At 31.5% G+C, this 23,924-nt stretch overlaps 3 protein-coding genes across 4 annotated transcripts in view; 2 read left to right on the forward strand and 1 right to left on the reverse strand.

The window, feature by feature from the left end:
* LOC148311330 (semaphorin-1A-like) overlaps positions 1–8,473 on the forward strand; it is a 220,517-nt gene extending 212,044 nt beyond the window's left edge. Inside the window, exons 5-14 of the mRNA XM_088256798.1 lie at positions 1,812–2,079; positions 3,611–3,804; positions 4,292–4,433; positions 4,552–4,760; positions 5,138–5,283; positions 5,371–5,453; positions 5,785–6,028; positions 6,343–6,683; positions 7,320–7,509; positions 8,233–8,473. Of these exons, the coding sequence (XP_088112924.1) occupies positions 1,812–2,079; positions 3,611–3,804; positions 4,292–4,433; positions 4,552–4,760; positions 5,138–5,283; positions 5,371–5,453; positions 5,785–6,028; positions 6,343–6,683; positions 7,320–7,509; positions 8,233–8,458 (2,043 nt within the window). The 3' untranslated portion in view covers positions 8,459–8,473. The remainder of the gene's footprint in view (positions 1–1,811; positions 2,080–3,610; positions 3,805–4,291; positions 4,434–4,551; positions 4,761–5,137; positions 5,284–5,370; positions 5,454–5,784; positions 6,029–6,342; positions 6,684–7,319; positions 7,510–8,232) is intronic.
* A 2,409-nt stretch (positions 8,474–10,882) lies between these two features.
* On the reverse strand, positions 10,883–13,036 carry LOC148311331 (methyltransferase-like 26). Its single transcript, XM_088256802.1, has 2 exons — positions 12,627–13,036; positions 10,883–11,692 (listed from the first exon to the last, which is right to left on the reverse strand). The coding sequence occupies exons 1-2, from the start codon at positions 12,737–12,739 to the stop codon at positions 11,050–11,052; spliced, it is 756 nt and encodes a 251-aa protein (XP_088112928.1). The 5' UTR covers positions 12,740–13,036; the 3' UTR covers positions 10,883–11,049.
* A 1,314-nt stretch (positions 13,037–14,350) lies between these two features.
* LOC148311332 (guanylate kinase) lies at positions 14,351–22,534 on the forward strand. Of its 2 annotated transcripts, none has more exons than XM_088256804.1 (5): positions 14,351–14,537; positions 14,642–14,909; positions 16,753–16,976; positions 18,249–18,356; positions 22,331–22,534. In XM_088256804.1, exons 2-5 carry the CDS (start codon positions 14,653–14,655, stop codon positions 22,387–22,389), a joined length of 648 nt encoding a protein of 215 aa, XP_088112930.1. In that variant the 5' UTR covers positions 14,351–14,537; positions 14,642–14,652; the 3' UTR covers positions 22,390–22,534. The 2 variants fall into 2 exon arrangements, with proteins under 2 accessions (XP_088112930.1, XP_088112931.1); XM_088256805.1 differs by lacking the exon at positions 22,331–22,534 and adding an exon at positions 19,633–21,926.
* Positions 22,535–23,924: the final 1,390 nt, after the last annotated feature.

Below are 23,924 nucleotides of genomic sequence, written 5' to 3' on the forward strand. Positions count from 1 at the left end.
TTCAGTGCATCTCGGTCGCTTTTAAATCGCAAGGATTCTCGACTCGAATCCGTTCCTGACGTTTTTACGGATATTAGGCTGTCGAGAGAAGGGCCGTTTAATACACTCGCATATTGCATTATATAGCACCTACGAACAAGTAGCTTTTCTGCCGCGGCTAACTGATATTGTGGCGGGCTTTTGTCTGACGCCTGTCCCGATATATTCCTGTGCAATGAACCCTGTGATATATTTATTGCACATAGCGCCGCCCGGTTTTTATCACACAGGTATTTTGCAGGCCTTTCACCCTAAAAATCTAGTCGTGTTTTCCATACCTACCTTTAAACCCGTTTCTAGGTGTAAAGCATAGGTATATAAGTATATATATATGTATGTATATATATATATATATATATATATATATATATATATATATATATATATGTATATATATATATATATATATATATATATATATATATATATATATATATATATATATATATATATATATATATATATATATATATATATATATATATTTATATGTATCTTAATCTAAAATCTAAAGTTATTCACTGATTTCTTTAAGTTTTGATACAACATTGTATTCTAATGTAGTTGGTTGAGACGTGTTTTTACCTGTGAGAGGTAAAAACCCCATTTTTATATTTTTGTACCTCAATGGCAGTGACATCTGTTGAACGTAACAGCAACACACGCATTGATTATGACAGCAACGTGCTTCTTGATAGCTGCTCTCACATAGCATTTTTCAATGTTTTCGATTGCATTATTATTTCATACATTTTTTTACTTCACAAGCGTTGTGAATAGTGTGGTTTGTTTTCCTTTTAGCCAGAATCGGCCAAAGCAATGCAAAGCAAGGCCGGGTACAGCTATAGATGTAATAAGAATTCACTGGTTTTTGTGAACAAAGAGGTCTCCCTACCTCTGTTAATCAGAAAAAAAGTCGCTAGCATTGGAAAAATCCTTGATGTAGATAATAAAGCCGTTTCTTTTGACAATATTGCAGATCTTTCAATATTCAGTCACAAATTCAAAATTTCTTACGGAGGAAATACTTCATTTAAAAAAAGTACTGTAGGTGTAAGTACCTAGGTATCATTGAGCTTTATTGTCATTGAGACGCTTTGAAAACGTGATTTTTAATACAAAAACACTCCTATAATTGGACAAAACCCAAAACCCACCTTAAAAAAACGCCTGAAACATCATTATCTTACCTTAGAACCCTAACTGTCCATCTTCTCCTCCCCTGACCCCTCCTCTCTTTCTTAAACTTGCTACCTGATTCTACCTATTTATCATTAGAATCCTAGAATACTTTTTTGTCTAATTGTTAATAATTGTTTTTTTAGTTTTTTGATAAAATCTATTACATCAGACAATAATATGTATTAACTTTTAAAAAACGTCTGAGACATTACTATCTGTCTGTACATTACTAAAAAAAAAAAATAATAATTAATTAATAAAGTTAATCTCTAAAAACAATACAATATATACAATACAATACAAGATAATACAACACAATAGATACAACAATGGATTCAATATCTTACATCAACCAAGATTTGTCACCTAGTTCATTTATTTGTCATATTTTCTAAATAAGACTACCACTTAATCTGATGCCCTATTGCCTCATCAATGTTTGTCAACCTTCATTTGCACATTCTGTTTCCTATTTAAATCTTTCTTTTTCAAAAATTGTACACATCCACACTAAATCTCGTGATGACGTCTCATCACACTCACAATCCATGACCCGGAAAATTGACTGATTTTTTTTTCATACTTTTCAGAGGATCGAATGGCACTCAACGCGCGCGCATCGCGAGCTGTGCGCGCTGAAGGGCAAGTCGCCCGAGGTGGACTGCCAGAACTACCTCCGGATAGCGGCGCGCGCGGTGGATGGCAAGACACTAGTCTGCGGCACCAACGCCTACAAGCCTCTGTGCCGGCACTATCACCCGCGCCTGCAGGACGGCCGCCTGCACAAGCACGAGGAGTTCGAGGGCACGGGGCTCTGCCCCTACGACCCGGAACACAACTCTACATCCATTTATACAAGTGAGCGCTAAATTTTACTTCTCCATCATTCATCAAAGCGGTCAGGTTAGGAGTCGAAATAATCAACGGGTATGTATGAAGAGATGCATGAACGTGGAAGAAACGAAGAATAATTGCAAAGACAGACTGGTGTGGCATTCTATTCTCCCTGCCTACCCCTGCGGCGTAGGCAGAGAGAATAGAAGCAGCGTGATGGTTAGTTAGTTATTTATCATTCATCACTAGCCCCCCGGATATTGGTGGCCGCTATAGAGGAAGCCTCGTGTCCCTAAGCGGAAGCTGGAACAAGCTCTGAGTTGGAGTTTTAATCAAAATGTGGCCATATTCAATTTGTCTGAAATCTCCGACATTAAATAATGGCTACAAAAGTAGACTCGCTTGCTTTACAGGTTTTTTAATAAAAGGATACATTTTTTCATCATAATAATTTAATTATTTCATTAGTATTAAAAAAACAGTCACAAATCTTTACATAAATCGATAGATTGAATAAATCCATTTGTTTTACTTAGTAAATACCATTATTTCATTCTGCATCATTCATTTCTTTTTCGTTTTAACAACATTTCATTTTGAACACCATCTTCACATTTTTAAAATAATGCAGAATGCATCGAAACACGTACAAACAATAGATTTTAAGAAATCACTTCAGTCTCGGGAGCACAGACCAGAAACAGAAACTTATTTAAAATCCCTAAAATGCACACCAAGTCCTACCAAAATTCATTTTTAAATCGAGCCTGCGATATGTCCAATGAAATGCTTAATGAAATAGACATCAGTAATGTTTCTTATAATACGTTTAAAAGAAAAATTGTTGATGTCTATTTGACCAGTTGATGAAATGTTCTATACAGTTATACTTTTATGACAGTTTATTTAAATTGTTTTATTTTTAGAACACTTAATTTAAAAAAAATAAAATAAAATGTGGTATTTACTTTTTAATAGATTTATATTATCCACTGACACTTCATGATGGAATTGCATTTTTAAATATATTATTAGATTAAAACCAATATTTTTAGCTTTTCCACTTTTTTTTATTTGACCAGCTACCGGGTTTCGTCGTTACATCTGATGATGTCGCATCAGACTGGTCTGATGATGTCGGTAACGACGAAACCCGGTCGCTGGTCAAATAAAAAAAAAGTGGAAAAGCTAAAAAGGTATTTACTTTAGTAAAATTTAAATTTAAAATGGATAGATTTTTCCACAAACTGACTGCTGAATCAATTAATGAAAAGATTGAATGAATGCTGTAGACAAATATGAATGCAATAAATCTCCAGAAATGTTACTTGATAGTATGTATTTAGATAATAAATAAAAAGGATTAGGAATTTTCTAAGGATAAATATCCTTTATATAATATACCTTACGTTTATTTGGGAAAAAATAATTCCAATCCTATTCTCTCAACCCTCGGCAGTCTTCAATCAGTTTAGTTCCACATATCTTCAGATGTCATCCAGTTTAATAAACTTTAACACTATTAAAACAATAATTACATTATGTATTATTACAGATGGACAGCTTTATACAGCGACTGTTGCGGACTTCTCCGGTACGGATCCCCTCATATATCGAGGCCCCCAACGAACCGAGCGGTCTGACTTGAAGCAGCTGAACAATCCGAGCTTTGTTAACTCTGTGAGTTACGGGGATTATGTCTTCTTCTTCTTTAGAGAGACAGCCGTCGAGTTCATGAACTGCGGAAAAGTGAGTTTTATATACTAAATATAATATAAAGTCATTAGTCTCCACCGACAAGACACACAAGGTGGCTTGGTGGGTGGGTCTCTGCAAAAAAAAATGTTTTAAATATGTAAAAATTGTGATTGAAAAAAATATTTTATCGTATTATGTATACGTTTACCTTCCTTTATCCTTTGTATGGAGGATAACAAAACACCAATCCACATTCTCTATAATTGTGACGCGCTTGCTTGCAAATGAAGTCACATCCTTGGAGGACTACTACTAGATTCCGAGAAGGTGAAGCTCTTACCACTAAGACAGGTCGTGAGCTACATGACTCTTGTAGATCTTAAGAGTAAGCTATGATACAGAGGGAGGTCACAATAGACCTAATATGGTCGCAGTGACGTAAGGGATGCAAAGGATCTTAACCACGTATTACAACAACAAAAAATGTTTACCTTTTCTTTTGTCTATCTGTATTATTTACAAATGTTTTTATTTTCAGACGATGTATTCACGGGTCGCTAGGGTGTGTTTAAATGACAAGGGTGGACCTCATCAGTTTGGAGATCGGTGGACAACATTCCTTAAAGCTCGACTGAACTGCTCTATTCAAGGAGAATATCCGTTTTACTTTGATGAAATTCGTAAGTTTTTATGTTTGATTACATTGGAAGCCTGCACATTATTTTATTGAATCGAAAAATAACTTTTGTGTTAATTTATATATAATTTTAATTTATATTTTATTTTTTTTGTTTATAGAATCTACAACGGATGTGGTATCTGGAGTGTATGGCAACAGCGAAGCGCAAAGTGAAATCATATATGGAGTACTCACTACTCCTGTCAATTCCATTGGAGGATCAGCAGTTTGTGCATTTGCTATGCGGGATATTTTGTCTGCGTTCAATGGCGGATTCAAAGCGCAAGAAACCATTAACGCTAATTGGTTGCCAGTTGAAGAAGATAAGGTAAGATCGAATAGCCTACAAGTCCCTAGAAAAGCACTTTCAAATTATAATAAAATATGTTTATACATACATTGAGAATTAGTATATTTTCCTAATTCTATAATGTGCACATAATATTTGGTTCTTATATATTAATTAAATCCATTAATATTCCACAAAAACAAAAATAAGCAGCACATAAAACACCCCATTTTTAAAAATTACATATGTATTATGCTACAATAATTTGTTTTAACTAAACAAAAGGTTTTATTTGATTTATTTTTTAATTCAACATTATGTATCTTTGTTTACACTTTTCGTTCAGTAGCGTATTTAGTTCTTAAGCCTTTTTTTCATCTCAAATGTTTGAGTATAATACTCTTTTTTTCGTACAGATTCCTTCTCCAAGACCAGGTGATTGTGTTAAAGATAGCCGAACTTTACCCGATACCGCTGTAAATTTCATCAAAACTCACTCACTAATGGAGCAAGCTGTTCCAGCTTTTCTATCCAAACCTCTGCTTGTTCGCGTCAGCTTACAGTAAGCCTTTTTGATTAATATTTTTTCTTTGTAATGCATTATTTCTAAACCTCGTAACATTAATAAACCTTTTTTATTTTCTTCTAGATACAGACTAACGTCTATAGCAGTACACCCACAAGTTTTAGCTATGAATGGTGCCAAATATGATGTGTTATACGTAGGAACAGGTAAAAACTTAAATAAATATTTTTTTGGAATCAACAAACGCAGAATCATCCAAAAGATACATTTCTAGCACTTACCGCAAAAAGATATTTAAATAGTTCATGGTAATATCTAATACAGAACAGATTTTTGTTACTTTAAATAGATTTTTGCAATAATTTCTATGGATTTTACACATAGATTAATTTAAATTGTTTAAGTTTTGGTATTACGATTCTATGATTAAAAGTGCTAGAATGTGTATATTCCAAAACTTGTTCATTTGTTACCAATGCCAATTTTTCTTAAATTGATTATCATAATATTAAAATGAGTTTTTTTTTATAAATTCAGATGATGGAAGAATTATTAAGTTGCTGAATGGAGCATCCGCAATGGGAGACTTTGACAGCAGTGCAGATGAAGACACGAGAGCTCCGGTTGAAACTGTTGTTGTTTCCGAAACACAAGTTTTACCAGAAGGAACGCCGGTAAAACAAATTCATGTGGCACTTGCGACAGATAAACTTGTCGTCATTTCAAGTGAAATTATAAGAACCATGCCATTGTACCACTGCAGTAACATTTCATCTTGCAGGTTTGTAAATTTTGTATAACAAAAGTTGGTTCTACCACCGTTAGGTGGGATGGGACAAAGATATGTCCCACCTAATGGTGGATGAACCTAAAATTTATATTTGTTTTTTTTTCTAAATAAAGTTTAATTTCCTCAATAATTGATAAATCTATAGGATTAAAACCAAATCCCACCAAGTTCATCATTAGTTTTTGAGAGGTCCCAGGACCGGATTGACTTGTGAGGTCGCTGGAATTAAAATTTGACATTTGATCAAAATATTATTAGTTTTGCAAAAATATATGTACTTTACTAATTTTTTTATTTTTTTACAGACATTGTGTCACTTTACAAGATCCTCATTGCGCTTGGGATTCCAAAATTCAGCAATGCGCTTATGTAGGAGGAAGACAATTCCCAAATGCTGACAGATTCTTACAAGATATTGAAGGGGGAGCTTCGGAGATATGCAATAAATTACCTAATCCTTCCAAAGAAGAGAGAACTATAAAATCTCCTACACACGGAACATTAGGGGGAACCTCCAAACATCCTACACAAGTAGAAATCGATAAAAATAATGTGGATGATATGGATAATGAAGTAATCATTGAGCTGGTCAAATCAAATGATATCCCCACATTAAATTCAGAGCCAAAACAAAAACATGAGACAGGTATAAAAAAAATTTTTGGATAACACAAAAACACCTTTTACTTAGAATGATAAATTGGTAACACTAAATACAATAAAAAAAAACACAATAAAATTAGTACTTGATAGGTACCGATGTCATATCCCAACTCAAAATAAAGTTTGAATCAACAGAATTGTTGACACCGACTTCAAGTACAATATTACGATATGACGCCACCCATGTTGTACTTTAAGTCAAGACTTCTATTACTTTATAATAAAAGAAACCAAGTATTATTACATTTTGCAAAATGGATTTTGTATTTTAGTAATTGTCATGTTTAGCATCTTTGAAAAATGGCTACTTATCTCAGATGTATGGCTTATTGAAATGTGCACAAACTGTACTTAAGTGATGCCTCACATAATGTACTTAAATCATTCCGTGTGCTAGTTTGTAATGTGAAATGTATTTTTCCATGACAACATGTGAAAAATAGAATAGGAGCGAAGCAGGCATTATGTAGGCAGTATTAAGTCTTCACTGACTCCAATCTCCAGATAGCCTTTATACTGTTCCTTTATACTTTTCCTCGTTCCTCATAAATGTAAATCACCACACGCCTAAAATTCTTCGCAGCCAATTTTATTGATATATATTTTTCTATTGTTACAGATTCGCTGAAGGTGAATCACGCTGAGAAAATGATATACACAGCAAATGTACTTCACATTGCCGTTGTAGGATCTTGTGTTGTAACACTTCTATTAGGATTCGTATTTGGTTATTTATTTTCTCGTCGATTTCGTCACCCTTTTTTGTCAGACACAACGCCCTTTCACGAACAGCACAACCACCTCAACAGGTATGACTATTGTATGTGATATCTTTTCCCTTAACTGAAAGTATTCAACCACATATCTCAAATTTCTCTAATCAATACAAATCTAGCAGAATATTTTACTGTGAGAATTGTGATACTATAAAACAATGTCATCTTTATTTAACACTTTTCCCAAATTATAATTTGTACATATTATGTTACAATGACAGGTGCTGTGGTGCAGTTAGGTAAACGCTCAACAGCAAAACTGGCATCGCGGGTTCGATTCCCACAATGAATTCAAGAAATATTTATTTTCAATTAGTCTGGGTGTTTGTGATGTATTTTTTACATCTACCTTCCCTGTCTTTTACTATTTTACCTGCAGACAAGCATCTAAAATAGAGGCTTTGCGGGTTATTCCTTTCTCAAACTTCATTCTTAGTATGAATATTGTTAATTTTTCTTATTCAAAATGTGTATACAGTACTTAAAAATCTCAATCTTGCTTATTTACTTTATCCCTAATAACCACTGATGTCGTTGGTGAAATTTTATTTTAAAGTATACAGATAGTAGTAGACGAGTCGGTAGATGATGTTGTTTAGGACATTTTGTCCTGAACAACATCATCTGCCTATCAATCATTGGTAATTAGAAAATCTAGTCACTGGTTTCTAATGAAATAACTAATGGGCAAAATTACACAACAAAATTATTTACTCGATTTGATAACTTTGTAATGGAATAAATATTATTTTTCAGATTGACACCTCTAGAGACGCCTTTGAATGCCAATCATTCGACATATTTGCATCCACGACCCAACAAGACTATCAACCTTGTAGTGAATGTTCCTGCTAAACAGGACAATCTCCAACATGAGCTTGGTAGCAAGGACCGCTCACACGAATGCAAAAATTCCAACGAATCTCTTGATAAAGATATCAAAGGCGGGACTCTTCAAAAAGTAAAAAAGACATACATATGAAACGATAACCAAAAATGGAATTTTCAATTCTAAGAGTTTTGATGTACAAATTGTGATTTGTTTGTGCTAAACTACGCATTCGATCGAATGACTAATGAGTAATTTGAAGGATATTCCATTTACGGCTCTTCTTTAGAAAAAGAAGTGAAAGAACCAGTACCTAGTATGCTTTTTTATTTTGGAAAGATGACAATAATTATTTTTAAAAATAATTAAAATAAGGAATAATGGATAATCTACCATTGTGCGATAAATATGAAAGCCTGCGTTGTATAAAAATTGTGTAAAACTTTTTTTTAAATTTAGCAGTGCACACGAAACAGTTTTTTTTTACATAACAAGAACTGATACTTTATATATATATATTGTGAAATAAAGGGAACATTTATGTAATTAAAAATGAAAGTGGTGCAGTGTCTAATTAGATATTTATACGTTTAAGAGTTGCGGATGTTATTTGCATGTTTCGTTTCATTCCAAACATCGTAAGTATTAATTACCGTGCATTATAGTGAGTGCGTTGTAAGTACATATGCCAAGTGATCCAGCTTCCGTTCTTGCGAAGTCAATAATGAATAGATAGAGAACTTTTATTACTTTAAACAAACTAGCGAGTAGATATCGTTACGGACTTTATTATTTTTACACATGTGTGATGCTTTGAGTCTGAATAATTATTTCACATTTCTCCTCATACCGTATTATTTATAAAAGCAGCTATTTTAATTAAGGCAATACGAAGATTGTGAAATAAATCTTCGTCCAATTGTAAATATTCAATTATGATATTAAGTCGATTTAAAAATATGAAACGTAAAATTAGGTAACGGTATATCATTAAAATAAATGAAAATTGTTATGTAGCTGTTTATTTACTACTTATATTAGAGAAAGCGATATAAATATTAGCAAGTAAGAGAAGAAACCGCTAGCGAGAAAGCAGAGGAGGTAGAAGTAATGAGGCGAAGTATGTGTAAGGTGCCTTGTAGGCTGCCAGCCTTGTGCCTAAACTGTCATAAGAACGCTTCATGTGTCGAGGCTGGAATAGACTGTGAAACAAATTATTTTTAAACATATACGTTATTGTAGCTAAAATTCTATAGCATCAAAATCCATTGTTATTGCATTTGTCTGAAATTTTATTCATTGTGATTGTTGATTGCCTTTTATTAAAATTTATTTGCCTTTTATAGATGCGAAAATCAAAATACTCAGCAAAATTATACTAAACGTATCAACACGCATGGCATTGCTCATAAGCATAATAAATCCCACCGTTAGCTTATGGTATGGTTATTCGTCTCGGTTCAAAAACATTGTACATACTTCTTTCAAATATTCTCTACTAATAAAAGAGTATATAATGACTGTAATAATATATTTATTTTACATACATACTACATATGTTAAAAGTCAGACTAAATTTAGTTAACATTTTAAACACTGACTCAAATACATAGAGAACATTTTCTATTGCTACTAATGACTTTTTAAGCCGATACTTTTTTGAAAAAATATATTTAGATCGAATGATTTTAAAAGTGCCATCAGATTATGGTATTATTTTAAAAGTCGGACAAAATTTAGTCAATATTTTAAACACTGACTCAAATACATAGAGAACATTTTCTATAGCTACCAATGACTTTTTAAGCCAATACTGTTTTTGAAAAAATAAATTTAGATCGAATGGTTGTAATAGTGCCACCAGATTATGATATTATTTTATAGCAGCTCACTTTCATTCAAAAGGAATACAATATTCATTTCAGTCATTGAGACCTTATGCCATTTCTGAATATGTAAATATTGTTTATAAATTTTATTTTTTAAGTACTTTGCGCTCGGGACAATAGAGCTCATCCGTCCACTTGAACAAAACATATAAAAGTGGAACCTTACATAATGAGATTTTAATATTGAAGAATAATTTTGTCAAACACTGGAGTAATCTCCGAAGATAGATAAACATTTAAGATTTCAATTTGAGAAAATTACTATTTTTTTTGTTTTTTTTTTTGTTTTAGAGACATTGAATCATTGTACTAAAAATGTGAACACATTTTTATTCCAGAGCATACTATGTATTACTAAAATTAAACATGTATTAGCAATGCACAACATATATTCAAACTACATATGAATCTTATTCCTTTAAACATTTATATGCTGAAATTCTAAAACATTTATAACATTGAATGGTAACATTGAACATTTAGTGCCGAATGATTCTCCAGTTTTTTTTCATTATTCAGTAATTAGGACATTCCAAAACATAAAACGTTTACTTTTCTCTCTCAAGGTTTAGTACAAAAACCCCGATGTAAATTCAGATTTATAATTTTAAGTTAGTTAATAACATTTTATATTATAATTTCACGTCATCCATCAATTTGTAAATATGAATTTTATAATAATTTATGAAATTGAAACAGTAATTATATCATGTACAACCCATTACAACATTTAAAAATAGGTCCATAATGAAAATGTTTTTTTATTTTATTTTATAATTACTTTGTGACCATGTCGAAAATATACTTGTTTAATAAATGATAAAATTAAAAATAGTTTCTTTCCGAGGTAATCCTTTATTCCAAATCCTTGATCCATATAATGCATTTGTTGTTGGAGGGCATATCCACGATCTCCCTTAGAGACATGCTATTCTGAGAAGCTAAATATTTCAGATCATTTATATCTCGCAGTCCCCAGCGAGGATCTCTGGACCTGAGAGATTCATCGAAGCTTACGTTGCTTTCGGGGGTTATCTTCCCATTCATCGCATAAGGACCATAAGTGATCATTATTCCGTTGGTTTTCAAATACCTTCCCGCATTTACAAAGAGAGCTTTGGTACACTCGAGCGGAGATATATGAATCATATTAGCATTGTAAATAATATCGATGGAGTTCAGATCAAAATTATACGTAGACAGATCGTTGCAAATATCAATTAAAATGGACTTGTTGATGTTTTGAGTAGGGCATTCTTCGGCATATATATTAATGCTGCCCAGTAAGTCGGCCTCATACTCCGACGGCTGGAAGGTGATGTGAGGAAAGTGAGGTGCGAAGTGAGCGAGGTGCTGACCAGATCCGGATGACACTTCGAGCAGCAGGAGATTCTCAGTAGGGTTAGGAAAGTATTTACGAAACTGCAGTTTCATCACCTCTAGTATGGGGTCTTTGTTCCTACTGGCTGCTGGATATATCAGTTTATTAGCTTCATAACTGAAAAAAAAGGTTTTCAATATAATTTACAACAAAAAAGGAATGCTGCAAAAGAGAACGGAATAGATTTTCATGCCTACTCTAACAGGTGGATCAAACTAGTAATATAAGTCAGTTTCCTTACTTTATTAGTAAAGATTTTTTAGCATTAAAAGACGAATTAATACTCAGTATATTATTGTCTGCCTTCGTAGCGTAATGGTCAGTACGCTTGGCTGCCGTACTGGAGGTCCCGGATTCGATTTCCAGGTGGGTTAAATAAATATAAGTGATTTTTTTTTCACTCTGATATTTATTCAATATTATTCTGAACTGGTACCTAAAGCGGAAGGTTGATCACCTTTCCTTCATGTGTTAAGGATCAAGATAACACTGCGTTTATACGATGCAGTTCCCTATGCATCATCGGGTGTGGATAAGGGTTTTAAGAAGAAGAATATTATTGAATTCTAAATAAATCATTAAAAACCTAAGAGATGGAAAACATGTTTTCCTATTTTTTTTATAAATTCAAAGATTTAATGGACAAAAAGCACCACAAGTCATTAATGTAAAAAACTATATGCATCACACCAAACAACCAAAATCTATAAGCCTTTATGACCTTCGGTTCAATGGCATTGAATGGAACAAATAGAGATTTGCAATTTTAAAAAAAAAACGTATTGAGAATTTGCGGCGTAACAGAGACACCACATAATAAAAGTAAGATGTTTTTATGCGTGACGCAAGTAGGCGCTACGCAGGGGCGAATCCAGCAGCCGCCATCTTTGTCCCACCAATAGGGGTAAAAATAAAATAATAAAAATGGCCAATTTACATAGCGCTTTTTTTGTAAATCACCTCAAAAACAATATCTGTTTATGATAAATACTTTTATTTATTTCTGAACACGTAAGAAACAATAAATACTTGAGTAAAAAGGGTACAATACCTGGCGCCCACATCACAAATAAATCCTTTATTTTGTTTGGTGTTCATAATTTTAAAAACCCTTCTAAAACAAAACTCAAACGTCTGGTACGATCGCGCTAGCTTCGATGACATAAATCTATTTAGTGTAAAACTGGCTCACGTAAATTAATTCAAACTGGAGATTCTTCTGTCACAGAAGAAAATGACAGAATTTAAACCTGTTTGAGCGTTACTACTCGCAAGTTTAGATGATAACCCCTGAAGAAGCGAAATACTAGTCAGTTTTGTCCAAAACCTTAAATGCCAGCCTACTTTCGAGATTTTTTACGTACAAGTCCCAGGCTACCAATTATATAGCACAAATCAAACGAAAGTATTGATCCATTATTTTGATTGACAGTCAGCGGCAAACAGAGCAAAGCCGCGTTCAGAAACTCCATCAGGTTGATCAGGTTCGTTCATAATATGTACACGGATGGGAGTTTTCACCGCATGATCAAAGTTTCATCGAAAAATAATATTAAAGCGCCTTATGAGTTATAGTTATCGGTTACCCGATCGGTATAGTATTTGTTATTTTCTCATTTTTTATTTATTCCCAGATTAAGTCGTTAATAAATCAAAAGTTAGAAATACGCAATACGCATTAAAATTGTGTACTGACATGCTTTGCTTTGAACGATCGAATCCGAAAACCGAATAATGCAACAACTTCTTGCAAATAAGTCGTTACATAGCTGTAAATAGAGCCAAAGTTGTCAATGTGATGTCAATCAAAGAAGTATAACCTCGACTGACTAATTTTTTTATTTTGCCATCAGCTCAAATGTCGAAATAGGCTAAGATGTGAGGAGCAGTCTGGAATTAAAGTCGATTTGATTTAAATCTAATATTGACATCGATGAGTACGCGCACTTAGCGGATTTCGTCAAATTAGCTCAGAAATATTAAAATAAATCGTATTAGAATCGAAACAACCCCAATTACATCTAAAATTCTTTACAAGTTAGCTTTAACACTGTTGTAATCAGCAATATACCAAAGATATACCTTAGTAAAATATTACAGTAATTCAAAATAATAATAATTACACATTAGATAAGTAACGCAGCGCCATTTTTACGATATTAGATACCCAAATAATATTTATTTTCGCCACAACGCTGACAAAATGTTCGTACGAACGTATCTTCAAAAATATTGATGTCAAATAGGTGTCCTAATTAAATTCGCGCAACCATCATGTCTCGTCGTTGGGGATTAACGAATGACATCGCGCAAACAGGGATTCATGTGCCTATCTATAAGGACACCCAATTTTTGCTATCACGCAATTGCACGATGATCACGTATTCGCGTTGTATTAGGATGACGCCTAATTCTGTTTTGTTCGTATTAGATTGCTTTAAGGTGGGGACTGACCGGAGCATTTCGTCATAACGTAACATTCGCGGCGAGCATCCGAACATCGGATGGAGTACTGGAGGAACGATTGCTTGCTGTAATGACTATACGAATGCTCGCATCGTAACGTTACGACGAAATAGCTCCTGTCAGTCCCCCCATTACGTTACGACGAAATGACTCTGGTCAGTTCCCACCATCATGAACGTTATGATCACTGAACGCCATCCAATATTACATTAATTTATGTAAGTACTTTTCTATCACTCTTTGTAGTTTATGGTATGGTATTTATATGTGTGGTCTATGGTGAAAAGGAAAGATTTTCCCATCCAATTTATTAGTCTGTGGATTTTCCGTAGCGCCGCGTGCGCCTGTCACATTGCATTTTCCGTTTTTTTGTTGAGAGCGGGGAAATTCGTCGTACCGCTAAATTATATAAATAAGGGTACCTCTTTTCTCTGAAAAGAAAATAATTTCTTTTTAATTAATCCCTATTTTTCAAAAATTTATTTACTTCGACGAGGTGAGTTTTATTGTGTTTAATGTTAATTTTAAAGACTAAATGCCGCCTCCGGAGTAGAGCAATTTGTCATTTAGTTTCCTATTTGAAAAATACTTTATTTGCAGCTTTTGCAGCCATGGTTCATCACGGTCCTCGCCCGTTGGTGCTCTGTGGCCCATCAGGCTCCGGAAAGAGCACTCTTTTGAAGCAGTTGATGGACGAGTTTCCTGACAAGTTCGGCTTCAGTGTTTCTCATACTACAAGAAGCCCCAGACCCGGTGAAAAAAATGGGGTTCACTATCATTTCACGGATATGACTTCCATGAAATCGGCAATTTCTAAGGGAGAATTCATTGAAACTGCACAATTCAGCGGGAATATGTACGGCACGAGGTATGTATTTAATTTATGATATACTTTTCACGTTCCAATTCATATTTGACTGTTGATTCACTTGGAAAGTTGCCAAAGTTCAATCTCCTCTAATTTATTGTTTGCAAGAATAAAACGCTTTGTATAACCTAATCTAATAAAGAAATCTATTTTTGAGTAATATATACATACATACATGTAGGTGTTACTTTTACCTTATTGGTGTTTGTTCGCGTGAGTGGTTTTTGAACACCACCATATTGACCTGTTTACATTCTATTTATACTCTCGAAGTATGCAGTAAATATGAGCACACGCACACACATACGCTGGTATAATATTTCATATGTGATGTTTTGTTTACCATCTTAATGAGTGTTTTCAGCTGTAGACACTTCATAAAACTAATTGTTCTTTTATTCCAATAAAATAAAGTTATCTTGTCCTATTGTAAACGAATTTTATTTACTAAATTCTTTTTTCAATGATAATTTTGCATAGAGATGCAAATATGGAGATAAAATATGAAAATGTGTTACCAATCCCAGAAAATGACTTGCTGATGCTAGAAAATGATTTGCTGATGCTGTAAAATGTCTTCCTGATGGTTTAAAATTCAACATCATTTGTACAGTTAACCATTTAAAAAAATGTTTAAATTTAGATTCGTGAATACTTTCTAAACTCTTTTATTAAATTCTACTAAATGCTAACTATTATGCTAAATTTAAAATATCTATCTCTTTATTTACAAAATGAAAAATACAATAAATACTTATACAAAATTAGAAAAAAGTTACAAAGTCTAACAGTACAAAAATGAAACAGTAGCAAATCATTAGTTCAATAAACAGTTATACTAAGGAGTACAACACTATTTGAGGAAATATTAATTTAATTATAATGTCTATCTAGATGTAGGCTTATGTAAAAAATATCAATATATGCATTTTATTCATTTCCTAATCTGCATATGTGGTATTGGAAAATAAGCGAGAAAGTTAGAAATAATGGTGACAACAATATACAGCATATTCTTCATTATTTGATCCATTGATGTCTATTAAAACCAGAAGTTAAACAATCTTATACGGAGTTAATTATTTGATATGAGAGTATTAAATCTGTTGACTTCCAAAGTAATGTTTAGTTAGAGAACAAAGAAGATGCTTTTACACCCTTAATATGATACAGAGCAGTGATCGCTACAATTAAATTTGCCTAGTATATTTTATTATTATGTTTATTTTTAATCGCACCTTTTTCAAATGATTATTTTGTTTGTAAATAAATATTTAAAGTTTGCATTTTATGTTTTATTGTAAATATTATTTATAATATAAAAAACTATAAAGACGGAATTTGTGTAGGTAGCTCACTATCGATGGTTGCTTCGCATTGGAAGGGACAAGGTAGAAAGTGATTTAATTAAAGTCCAGGTGTAATTATTTTATTGTAAAACCTTTATACTGTAAATTATTATTGTATCTTCTGTATGTAATGTATATAATCTAATAATTTTAAAAAAGAAAACAAATATATTGAAAAAAATAAATAAATAAAATATATATATATATATATATATATATATATATATATATATATATATATATATATATATATATATATATATAAACATGTTAGTATTCGGCTCAACACAGGCCATGCCTAAAGAGCCGTAATACATATAGTAAATGTATATATGAAATAAATATGTGTCTATGAATGTATCTATGTATTTATGAAATAATTAAATAAATAATAATAAAAAAAATTCTTAAAGTAGCTCACATCCTTATTGAGTTTTGTAGACCACTGATATAGAGAGTATAGTGTTTGTATATCAAATTATTATTTTACTCAGCAAACAAGCTGTGGATGAAGTTCGTCGCTCTGGAAAGATTTGCATCCTGGACATCGAGATCGAGGGGGTGAAGCAAGTGAAGGAGACAGACTTGGATCCGGTTTATGTTTTTGTGAAGCCACCTTCGATGGAGGAGCTGGAGCGCCGCCTGAGGGGAAGGAACACTGAGACAGAGGAATCGCTCAACAAAAGGTTGACCACAGCGCGTAAGGAATTGGAATATGGTAATTCATCATTCTCTTTGCATATTGTTGCTAGATAAAAACTGAAAATTGAAAGACTCGTCAACATAATATTGTGGATATACTGACAAAAAATGTTAACCCGAAAATATGGAATTTTAACTTAACGATGCAAATAACAATGTTTTCAACTTTCTATAAACTGGCAAAATACACTTAGTAGTTTGGAATGTCATATTATGTGGTTTTAAAAGTAAATTCAATTTTAAGTTTAATAGCGGGTATTTTATTCAGGCCATAAGCATTAAATAACAGGGATTTTAGAATTAACGTTTTCTGCCAGTATACCCATGATATGTGATACTCATTGTGTATATTTTTGTTGACAATTGCTATTTTGGATTTTTAAAAAAAAAATTATATTGTAAAACAATATTATTACCCACAAAATATTGCAACTATATATACATACATGTATTCATCTTTCTCCAAAAACACAATATTGTTAACTTTTTATTTTTATTTACACACTGCATTTTTATAACAAATACATGTGTTTATAAATGTTTTTTTCTATTTTAATAGTTTGTTACCTTTTAAAATGGCCCTTATTTTTTTATATAAACATAGTATCCTTTACTCTGCAACTGAGAAAGCTAGTAAATATTTCAACATTAAATGCTTACACTACTTATCACTATTACTACTTATCACAAAGTTAAAATAAATGGTGTTTGCTATATTCATAAGTGTAAAAAAAATACTGTGATTATTTTGTTTTCTTATGTGCATAAATAAAATTACAACTTATGTATATTATTTTTTGTTAACTATTTTCTTTTGTTTGTTATTTTTAATCTGTGTTGTTATCTTTGTTTTCTTTGTATCCTTGTGCTTATGTTCACATTATTAATGAGAACATTTTACTTATGATTTAATTAACTTAGTTAAAAATATTACAGGTAGGATAGTAAGGATAGGGAAGGTAAATGTGAAAAATACATCACAAACACCCAGACCAATTGAAAATAAATGTTTCTTGAATTGATTTTGCAATCGGCGGGAATCGAACCTGCGACGCCAGTTTCGCAGTCGAGCCTCTACCCAACTACGCCACAGCGCCTGCCTTAATTTGGATTATATGTCAACGCTACTAGTTTAGTTTGAGTAGTCTTCCCATCAACCCGTGAAACTTATATTGCATTGTACTTCTTTCTTTGTAAACCATAAATAAATTAAAATGCTGCAAAATATATATGTCTTGCGCTTTAGCATATTTTAATTAATTGTGTAATTTTAATATGTCAATTCTAGGCGAAGCTCCCGGAAACTTTCACATTGTGATTGAAAATGACAATGTGGAAAAAGCGTATGGCCAACTTCGTGATTTTGTACGGAGACAAATGGAACAAGACATCAAAGGTAAGTTCTTCTACCCAGTGTGAAACCATCCTCAACTCCTTTTAGACACTTTCCTGTCTCTGGGGAGCATTGAACCTAATACTTTAACATTATCCATAATTATCCCGTTTGTCAATTTATTAACATATTGCCATAAAATGTTGGAATTTCTGCTAGACATAATATTGGAATTAATATAATTTTTGAAAAGTTTATGTGTACAAATGAACTTACTTTATTTGTCAGTATACAAGCAGAACGCACTTAAGTCAGGAAAACATATTCCTAGAAATATTGAATTTCAATGTTTTGCTTAATTTTTTATTTTTGAAATAAATACAATTGTATTTAGTTGTACATTATACCATAAATAGAACTCGATAGAAATTGTTTAAAAAAACTGTATTTAAAACGCGATTTTGAAAAAAAAATACTTAGTGCATTCTTGTTGTATATTGACGATATGAGGGTGTTAGGCGCATAATTGAAATTATTTACTAAAATCAAACAATGGAATATTAATGCCAAAATAAAGTTTAAGCTACATTTCAAAATATGTAATGAATAGGGTTCAGATCTGTCTGAAACAAGCTTTAATATTATTTAAAACAGTATTTTTAATTTTTACTCACTTGTTGAAAATGTTTCGCTAATATCTCAGTAACTAAATATTTCTGAATAGTTTTAATTACATACCCAACACCCTCATAAGTATTACCGAAGACCATTATGCGCGTAACTTATTCCAACTTATATTTTCTTTTCAATTTTAATGTTTTTTTTTCTCAATAGTATTCTTTTAAACTTATTCATTGTATACATACAAAATTCTTATCTTAGATTTTCAACATAGCAATTTAGTTTTCACACTGCCAAGAGTTGCCTAAGTAGCTAAATAAATAATATAATTTAATCACAATTTTATATAAACAATGTTATACAAATGGAATTATTTCTACTATCCATTCTCAATTTACAGCTCAATAAAATGTGTTTTATTGGTATGCGGTTGTGTATTTAATTTGTACATTTGATATTCCATTATCTTCCCTTTTACTGAAAGATAATTAATATTGACAAAATGGTCTTTTGTAAATAAAGAATGTCACGAAACTCAAAACTCATTAAACACACTTTTCTGTTTACCTGTACACCCTTTCAATGATACAATGCAAATGTTTCAACTCACATGGATCGAAGTTTGTACTGTTTTTTGTTTGTTTTTTTTTTAAATAATTATTTAAATGTATTTGAACCTCACTAACACTGAGATGTCTCATATGTTGTATCTCCTCAGATGGCCCGGCTACAGAATAAGATCCTCACATGACCATGATCTCACACTGGTGAAATAACCTGCATGTGGTCCCACTACCTAACACGATTTAACACCTCGAGTACAACCTCCGTATTATATTATATCCTAGCATAATTAAGTGTTGTTATATTAGTATTATCGTATTGTTGAGATTCCTAAATGGAATACGTTGTTTACTATATTTCCTCGTATTATGCCAATTCTAATGCAAGGTAAACCCGACTAATGTATTTTCATATTCATTAACCCGACCAAATAAATTTCTTGGACTTACCAATAAATTATTTCCATAAGATATGTTTCGATATTTACATTTCTAAATATATACGTCGAATTCTGTTTTAACAAGTTTTTATTTATTTATTTACACAATTTAAAATTATAACAGGGTTCCAGAAAACAAACTATTTTCTTTTCATGTACATAGATTGTATAGGTTTGCTTTGGTCAAAATTCTAGTAGAAAATCTCAATCCATACTTTTTTTACCTTGCTTCAGATGTTATGTAATTTGATACTAAATTATTCATCGGATATATACTTCAATTTTGAAAGTTTAATAATTTGCAATCAAATAAAGTAAACTTTAGCCATTTTGTGTTTTAGGCATCGATTACATACAGATGTAAACATTTACTTATATAGTGTAGATTATGTTGTTAAATAACAATGTTCAATGCATGGAAACATGTGTCCAATCGATTTTAATACGCTTGGTATTTACCAAGTTAAGGATAAATTAAAAATGGGTACATATAACCGCAAAGGGACCGCTAATAGATGAATTTACTGTAAATAATTTTGCTTTTATTGGGCAAAAATAAATATTAATTTACAGAAATTCAATCACTTTGACTTCCTTACAAAACAAATGGACAGTTTAAAAATAACAAACTCATTACAAATAAATGTCTACAGGTAGACTTAAAATTATCTTCACTATGTGGTTTAAGCATTTGTCCGCCTCCGTAGTGTAATGGTCAGCACGCTCGGCTACCGTTCTGGAGGTCCCGGGTTCGATTCCCAAGGGGGGTAAAATAAATATTAGTGATTTTTTCACTGTAATATTTATTCAAAATTACCATGGACTGGTATCTGAAGCGGAGGGCTGATCACCTTTCCTTCATGTATCAACGATCAAGATAACACTGTGTTTATATGACACAGTGCCCTATGCACCATTGGGGTGCGGATAAGGGTTTTATTATTATTATGTGGTTAAAGCATTATCTTCTGTATTGAATCCCAGCCCTGGTGTCATTTTATTGCTACTTATTTGATTTTTTTTACATTTCATAGTCTGTAGTAATGCTCACTACAGTTTTCAGTTTTGCAACAGGTTTTTTTATGTTCATTTAATGTATATTTTATTAGTTCTTAATTTTTATGAAAATAGTCAACCAAGTTACAATATGACACTAAACATGTTAAATAATAAATGTGGGTGAATTGAAATCAATGTAATTTCAATTAAAAACTATCTACATAATGCATTTAGAAAGCAAATAAGCATTTTTCTTTTGATTTTTTCATACTGTGGATTTATTTATCCCAATAAAAATGCATCTTGCTATAAATTTTGTCAGTCATATTAACTGTTGTTATTTTGTTTAAAAAATCCTGTGTTTATCTGATAAAATATGCATGGTTAACTAATTAAGTTTTTTGTGTATTTTCCTATCCTTCGCATTTAACAATATGGCCTTTAAAATATAGTAGGTATGTTTAATTTATTTTTCATTATTTTGACTGAATGGATATGCTGATCTAATATCTAATATAACAACCGCTGAGGAAATTTTTTCTTTTTTACTATTTATAATTAAAAAATTTTCATTATATGCATTGTAACAGTGGCGAACTATAACTTTACTACAACAGTTGTTTTTTTTTTTAAATCCGTACTTATATTAAGATCACCACATTTTTTTAGGAGAATGTAAATACGATATATATAAATATTTTTTTTATGACTTAACCAAATAGTCGCATAATATTCGCTTTGTATGTGGTTCGCCACTGCATTGTATGTAATTTAATGTATTAACATACTATTTTTTGAAGACTTATTAATTTAATTATGCATATACTTGCCTTTATCATAATTTCAATATACAAGTATTAATATGGTGGAAATCATTTAAGACGTAAGCTTGAATGTCATTCATAAAAATCAGTTAACGCTAAGAAATATTCCGATCCCTACCACATGCAATTTAATTGAAAATGTGTGTTTATTATATATTTTTACGACAAAAGAACACAAAAAGAAAACATTAATTGCAAATTGTACGCATAGATATTTTAATCTTTCAGTATCTATGATTTAACCTTAAATGATTTTCACTTTTCGCGCACATTCCTTATGATCTTGCTAATTTATTTACCTCTATCTTTTTAACTGTACAAAATAAATTTATGATAAAAATGTGCCGAATTACTAATTATTATTATTAAGGTATAAATATTTGAGTAACCTATTTAACTCTTTAAATTTATGAAACGATTAAATAATTATGTGAAAAAGTCATTTGTTTGTAATAAGTACAGTAAACACTTGAAAATGCTTTTTTTAGTAAAGTATACAACTTATTATGTTGTGACAGTTATTTACGTACTAACAATATTACATATTAAGCTAATGTAAATCTGTATTTATTATTTTGTGTTTATTTTAGCCATATGCAGTCCAGTAATTCTGATGTCTCCACCAAGCCTATCAATGATTCTGGCGTAATCAAATATTTAAAAGATTTTAAACGCTTAAATTAATAATGAAAGCGACTTGAATACCACCGAAAGGAGAAGTCTTACCGTAAAAGCCGTGAGAGTAGCAAGGGGTACGGGGAAACATAAATGTACCAATTTATGTATATGATTTTTCTTTACCAGAATATTTTTTTGCCTGAAAACAATGAAACGAGTAAATATTGTCACTGTGGTCCCCTCCTTCATCACAATGATTTAGAAATCTGAGAATCATATCAGTTTTCGGACATCATATTAAATTAGATAAAAATTCTGATAACTGGATAATATTTCCTTCAATAAATGAAGTCATCCCTATAATTTGTATATACATACTAAGCTCAGTAATTTGTCTTAGAGGACTTGTAATTCCAGAGGAAATCTACATACATGAAGTCAATTAACTGTATGTTCTTGTTTATAACACAAAACACAATAACAAACAAAGCATGTGTACTTCTTTATTACATCTGTAACAGCTTACTCTTTAGACAGAATCGAAATGCATTTTTACTTGTATTTTCTATCTGAATGCAGCATAATCTTGTTTTGGTTGACAACATCCTCTATCATTTATTTATATGAGTGATTATATTCCATTTTTATTATTTTATGTTTTCCAAATAAATGGCAAGCTTATTTGCCAAAGTGTCACTAATCCTTAGCCTACGGAGTGGTTGTTGATAATTGTAATGTGTTTACAAAATGTTTCATTATTCAATATTTTATTAGGAAATTATTAAGTACACAAAGAAAAAAACATTTTTCCTACTTTGTAATTTTGCATTAATACTTTCTTTTAAAATGTTGAATCAACTAACCGTAATTAATCATTTCTTAAAATTCTTATCAACTACCAACTAAAAGTATTGTAGAGAAGACTTTTTTTGTTGTTGATTATTTTAGGATTTTTATTTTGACAGTTGTCAGTATGAACGAATAAGCTGTGTTAGTCGAGATTCAATAGGATTTGAATAATTTGTCAGGAGAATTCGAGTATGAATCTTGGGTACTGTGCTGCCAAACACTTATTGAAAATTATCGAAGGTGGCACAGCCTGTCTGCCAACCGTGAGTAGACAGTTAATACGGCATGTTGCAAGAAGATGCCTGTTCAAAGTCATTTCTCAATAATTGCAGTTATGCATATCTATGGGTGGTGTATTTTTTAACATTGTTTTGATGTTACATATTATGTAGTATTTTGCTAAATTTCATAGTGAAGTTAAACTAAATTTGTTATGTAATGTGTTCTCCTGTAAACATTTTCTAAATTCACACATTCCGTTAATTATTTATTTATTTGATACTGTTTATACAATGTAATCTCAATATTTGTGAATACTGCAAAAAAAATCATCTCATGCAAGAAATGTACAATGACTTTAAAAATACTTTTGTTCACAATGTGTTCCAATTTTTTTTGTTATCTAAAAGCTGCTCATGAATGTGGCATTGGTGTATTATTATTTGTGTGCTTTTTAATATAGAAATTGATATGAAGTATGTAATTATTATTAATATT

Source organism: Brachycentrus maculatus, unplaced genomic scaffold (assembly GCF_059751285.1).
Source record: "Brachycentrus maculatus isolate JH-2025_06_01 unplaced genomic scaffold, ASM5975128v1 h1tg000067l, whole genome shotgun sequence".
Classification (NCBI taxonomy): Eukaryota; Metazoa; Arthropoda; class Insecta; order Trichoptera; family Brachycentridae; genus Brachycentrus; species Brachycentrus maculatus.